We start from the raw sequence: 6,236 nt of genomic DNA on the forward strand, positions 1-6,236 counted from the left end.
TAGCTCCCCATCCGCAGACAAAGGCTCCTGTCCAGACCTTAACACTGTAAACTTGAAACAGGCCAACAGCCACAAACACAAGCCCCTGGGGGCTTTTGCCTGGTCTGGGTATTTGTTTCCTGGAAGAGAGAAGTGGTAAGAAGGCCAGTGTGGGTAAGGAATCCAAAGGAACAGGAATCCGAGCTGAAGCAGAGTAGAAGGAATGGCACTCAGCGAGCATGGAAAACATGAGATAATCAGAATCTAAACTTCCTAACCCCGTCTCCCCTGTCCCACTGAACTTGGCATTTCCCAAATCTCTTGCCCAAAAGGGATGGTCTACAACAGTCACTGATGAAAGACTATGTGGACCCTCCATGTCGGCAAATATTTCATTTCCTTGGGATGAGACTTATTTTCCTTGGCAATGGGGACCCGCGGCAGGCCACCAACTGAGAAGTGCCGAAGGCATGGAACTGACAAAGGCAGGTTAGGGAGCAGTGATGCTGCTACTCCCTCGACAGGAGAATGGATCTGCACCCACACAACGGGACTCCCCTCAGCACGAAAGGAATGAATAAGAGGGGAACACTAGCAACTATCTGGATGAATCTCAAAATCATTCTTCTGATTGCAAGAAGCCAGGCTCCCTCACCCTCCCCGCCACAAAAAAGTATACACTCCACGATTCCATTCACATAAAAGTCTAAAAATGCAAATTAATCTACAGTGACAGGAAGCAGATTGATGTGACCAGGGCCCAGGAGAAGCAGGGAGAGAGATTCCTGACGGACATGAGGAAGCTTTGGGGATGATGATGATCATTATCTTTTTTGTTTTTGTTTTCAATCCTCACCCAAGGATATTTTTTTCCATTGATTTATAGAGAGTGAAAGGGAGGGAGGAGGGGGAGAGAGAAATATCAACGTGAAAGAGACACATTGACTGGTTGCCTCTTGAATGCACCCCTACCGGGGCTGGGGAACCTGCAACCCAGGTACGTGACCTTGACTGGTAATCGAACCCGCAACCCTTTGGGCCATAGGTCGACAATCTAACCACTGTGCGAAACTGGCCAGGGCATGATCATTATCTTGATTGTGTGGATGGTTTCTGGGTGTTGATGTGTCAAAACTCACCAAATTGCACACTTTAAATATGTAGTTTAGTGCACCCTCCTCAATAAAGTTGTTAGAAAGGAAATAAGGAAACAAAGAAAAGAGAAAGTTTTAATTCTATGTCATAAGCACCAGACAATTTCTAGGTGCTGGGATTTCCCTCCAGACCTCTCCTCAGCCTTTGGAGAATTTCATCACCTCTGTTTTTTCCTAAATAGTTGGTATTCTTTTTTTTTTTTTTTAAATATATTTTAGAGAGGAAGGGAGAGGGAGAGAGAAAGAGACATCAATGATGAGAGGGACTAACTAATCAGCTGCCTCCTGCACGCCCCACACTGGGGGATCAAGCCCAGACCCCGGGCATGTGCCCTGACCGGGAATCGAACTGTGACCTCCTGGTTCATAGGTCTACGCTCAACCACTGAGCCATGCTGGCCAGGCTTGTTTTTCTTACCTTGAATAGTAAGTTGTCTATACTTGCCTACCTTTATGGTTATTGTAGAGACTTTCAGAAATTGGGATGTGTTAATAGCTAAGCAAGAAATGTCTCTCACGGCTTTATTTTTATGTTGTTTGATGTCTTTGTTTCCACTATTTGCCATTAGATACTAGGACTCAAGTCTCCAAATCACTCCTGCTTTTCCCTCTTGTCTTCTCTTATTTTGTTCTCCCTATAAATTGTGAATGTATCAGTGTTGGACAGATGGTTGCTTCACACTCAAAGAGCAGAGTCCTTGACCTTCAGGAACTAAACAGACAGCTGAGTGTAGTGTGCACAGAGGCAGAGAAAGCTGCTTCCCCCTCATGGGCACTCACAGATGACTAGCATCTCTTTGGGGTGGGGGGGTGGTCATGGAGAAAAGAACCAGAAGGGCACTGCCCCCTTGGTGAAGCAGGAAGCAGGTGTAGGGACGCTGGGGAGCGAGGCACAATGCGGGACCTGCTCCCCAGGTTGGGGCAGGCCCCGCACTGTAGAAGGTCTGGAGTGGGCCAACTGGAGTGAATGGGGACCATTCACTCTCGACAAGCACTTAAAGTCATTTAAGCAGCCAGCATCTGAATGTGCTCCATGCAGTCTCTGTGCCAGATGTGCACAGGGACCAGCCACCAGAAGGTTCCTGCCATGGCAGGAAGGGGCCCAGCAGCAGGGCTGCAGACCAGAGGCCTCCATACCAAGAGCAGGCACCTTCCCCACATGTTCGCCCTGGCTGGAAAGCGCCTCTCTCTGCTCTCATATGCCTATCCCTTACCCCACCCCTGCTTTTGAGGGGAGGCTTTGATATACTCCTGGTGACTCTGGTACATCTACAATGGGCCAACATTTGGAGGCAATTAGGAAAGGCAGCTCTGGCCACCACATCTTAATGGTTTCATCTAAAACAAACACAATTTTTAAATCTTGCTCTTAATATTACAACATGGCAGAAGAAGAAATCACATACCCTGTCCAAGCAGTGGTGAATTCACTATTTGTAATGTTAGAAACAGGAAGAAAAACTTCTGATTCAATGTATTAATTTACTTATGATAAAAGGCAAAATGATCATTTCTATAGAGTAGTATTTCTATAGAGCTCCCGATACCCCCTCCAGCGTAATCCTATCCACATGCTCTTGTATGAAATGGATTACTATATATAACTAGGAATCAGTTCTGGGTCAGACCTTCCTCCAGCTGGATGCCTTTCTTATACAGTACCAAATGCCGCAGTATCCGCAACAACGTCCACTTGGGTTGCTTGTGATGAGGTGGGGGGTGTTGCTAGTAGTTTCTTCAGGGCAAAGAAGATTTTAAGGCAAATGATGGCTACTAAACTCACACTCAAACAGCAGAAACCTGTCTCTTAAACATTATTTTTCCCTCCCATAAGCTAAGTGCCTGATCATCGCAAAAAAGAAGAAAAAAGAAAGGGCTCTTTGCTGCCGGGGACACAGAGCAGGTGGCGCCCTCTACTGCCTCCCGCCTCATGTTACTACCGAGGGCATCTATTCATTCTCCAGCTGCCCCTGTCAACTGCCCATTTCCAACCTTTTCTAAAGAATTTTGTGCATTTTAAAAACTTTCAGCATTTTTTAGGCCTCTGTAGAAATTGCAGGCGCCAGCAATAAGCCCAATTAGCTCTGTAAGCTCGAGTGGGATTCCCTGGTGTCAATAACAAGGGCAAAACCTACACAAGGAGAGACGAGGATGTCCAGTGCTTACCAAACAAAGCTGCCCTGCCAATCCATCAAGGTGCTGCTCCCTGACTCCGCTACATCTGCCTCACAGCAGATCCCAGGAAAACAAGAGCCAGGGATGGGACTTGGCACCCGAGCTGAAAGTGACTTTCACCTGGCAACCTACTCACTTACAGAGGCGGTCACTGCGGCCAGAGAGGGGAGGACTGGTCCCCGGGCCTGCGGCTCCCAAGGGCAGGGCTGGCGCTCAAGCCAGTATCTGTGGACTCCAAGGCTCAGGCTCTCTCCCCGGACCCCACTATCTCTCGCTCCTATCACTCCCATCGAATGAGCAGTCCCGGGACCAAGGAGCCACCCTAGAATCAGAACATGCTTGCAATCTCTCGCTGCGGTTATTATGGGCAAGAATTAGAGGACAGGTTTATTCGCTCTGCTCCAGCCATTAAAAAAAAAAAAAAATCTGAAGATTCTGTCCACTATGAAGGCTGCGGGCGGCTCAGGTTACCCAGCTCTGACTAAGCCTTCCTGAGCAGAGTGGTCGGGACGCAGGAGCTCTGTGACCCGAACATGTCTGCAGCCTGTGACGTGCCAGCTCCTGAGTTACCGGACACACATCTGTGATCTCAGTTCCTGCCGAGAAAAAGCCCAATCCACAACGCACAGTGGTCGTTCCCACAATACTAAAAACATGTCTGCTGGGTTTCATAAATGACCTAGAATGCTAACATGGTTACAGGACGTAACCCTTTCATTTAGTAACTTTACTTGCTGTCTTTCCAAGGGTGGGCATCTAATCACAGCCTCGATGCTGGCTAGCCGAGCATTTGCTTCATGGCTCTCTGCTCAGGAAGCGCTGTCTAAAAGCTGGGGCCATGGTGGGCTTGGGCTTCAAAGGCATTCTCCTCCAAACCACAGGCGCACGCCTCCCCCGCCCCCCCCCCCCCCCCCACAGCTCTAGTCCAAGGGAGTGGGGTTGGGGGGCCACAAACATACTCGCTTGAACTGCACAGAGCAGAGACTCCGTGCAGAACTAATTGTTAGGCTGAAAGGATATGATGCTTGGCCTTATTGTTGTCTGACTTGGTTTTCTCCTTTTAGCTCCTTCTCATCCACTATGTTGACCACTTAGGTACTGAAGCAAGAAAACAAACCTATCTGAAACCTCAGTTGGGCATCAAATGGCTGCCAAGAGTGGTCAGAGAAGGGGAGGGCACTGCCCAGCACTAGAGAGGCAGCCATAGCCGATGGGTGGGCAAAAGGAGCCCCAGTGCTCCAGTTTTCAGGGGTACAGCTCTCTAACCTCTCACAGCAGCGTGACAAGAAAGGAAGAGCCCAAGCCGGGAGTCAAGAGACTGGGTCCTTGGTCTGGCTCTTCCAGGGCCCAGTCCCCCAACTTCACAGAGCCAGGTCCTTCCCCTGTAAAAGCCTAGGGCCACTCAGAACGCTAAAATCTTACACGCTCTTGCATCCCCTTGAGAGTTTTAAATCGATTCTGGGGGAGCTTGGCACCCCAATCAATACACAACAGTTTCTTGACAGACGCATAAAACCAAAGCAAAATAAATCACTCTAAATAGGAATAATACAAGGCATTGTTACTTTTTGTGAACATGCTTTAAAATCACTCTGGTTCAATAAAAAGACAGAATAGTGAAATAATCCATTTCAATACTGTACTAAAGTCAACAATGCGTTCGGCTAAATCAATTGAAAAGGAGTTTAACTCATGTAATAAGAAGTTTCCTATTCATAATCAAAGAGCATCACCTAATGCCTAGAATAACAGAATGTCAGGTCTCAGAGATCATCTAGGGTTAACTGACTCATTCGACTGATGGGAATCAAAATGCAGACCAGGCAGGCAATGTGGACAAGGTCACAAGGGCAAAGCAGGCATGGGAACCCACATCCCACATCTGCTTCGGTCTGCCACACAGTCAGTGCTACATATCTGATGGCGAATGAAGTTAAGTGGTGTCCCTACCAGGCACAGTTCTTCTAACTGGTTCACCAATAAGTGAATCCAGGTTATGGAGATGTCCTAGAACACAAGCATTTCAAAAGTCTACTTTTAGCTCCTTAGAAGCCAGACTGGAATTTCTCAGCCTTTTCCAGCTAAGCCAACAATCTTCCCAAATGAGGAAATCACGGGGCAAGAACCACCTCTGGAAACCTGGAGTCTTTCCCACCTGGAACCAGAGCAGCCTACCTGCAGCTTTAGTTATGTGTTTACATCGGTTCTCAAACTGACCCATGTCACAGACCTTCAAAACATTGGATTAGGGACAAGGAAGAGGTGTGCTGACAACGGACGTCTTCGGCTACAGAATCATAAAAGTCTCAGAAATCCCTTTTCTGGGAGGGTTTAGAATTGCAGCAATAAGATGTGGGTCTAGGAAAGCGGTTTGCGAAATACACAAAAGCAAAAAGAATTGGGGGTCAGTAACGAGTGGGGGATGCGGAGGAGAGACCGAGGCCTGGCCCGAGGCTGGGGGATGCTTAGGCTGCAAGCTCCCCCTGCGACGCCAGCTGGCTCCGGGCTCCGGGATGGAGCAGCAGGCGAGGAAAAGGGGGAAGCCACGGCTCAGCCCCCGGGCCGGGCTAGGGGTCCCAGGACTTTGGGGGGTCATTTCTAGTGACCTTTTTACTTCTGTCAGGAATATATTGAAGAGCTCATGATTAGTTATGTTTTATGGAAGCCAGCACACATCCACAACAACATTTTATCCTCGCGCAGCAGCTCCAGCTCCACCTCGTGCTCCTGGTTCTCGCTGAGCACCGAGTCCAGGTTCTCCAACACGTTGACCACGAGCGGCATGAGCTCCTTGACAACCTCCTCGTCGTAGCAGTGGATGAGGCGCTCGAACTCGCGGTAGATGGAGCCCGCCAGGCCCGACACCCGCTCCGACATCACGGAGCCGGAGCAGTAGTCGTCCTGGTACACCACTACGCCGCCCTCGTC

At 48.8% G+C, this 6,236-nt stretch overlaps 1 protein-coding gene across 1 annotated transcript in view; it reads right to left on the bottom strand.

The window, feature by feature from the left end:
* MAPK8IP3 (mitogen-activated protein kinase 8 interacting protein 3) overlaps nucleotides 1–6,185 on the bottom strand; it is a 54,469-nt gene extending 48,284 nt beyond the window's left edge. Inside the window, exon 1 of the mRNA XM_015564058.1 lies at nucleotides 5,979–6,185. Coding sequence (XP_015419544.1) covers nucleotides 5,979–6,185 — 207 coding nt within the window. The remainder of the gene's footprint in view (nucleotides 1–5,978) is intronic.
* Between the last annotated feature and the right edge of the window lie 51 nt (nucleotides 6,186–6,236).

Source organism: Myotis davidii, unplaced genomic scaffold (genome assembly GCF_000327345.1).
Source record: "Myotis davidii unplaced genomic scaffold, ASM32734v1 scaffold599, whole genome shotgun sequence".
In the NCBI taxonomy this organism is placed as follows: Eukaryota; Metazoa; Chordata; class Mammalia; order Chiroptera; family Vespertilionidae; genus Myotis; species Myotis davidii.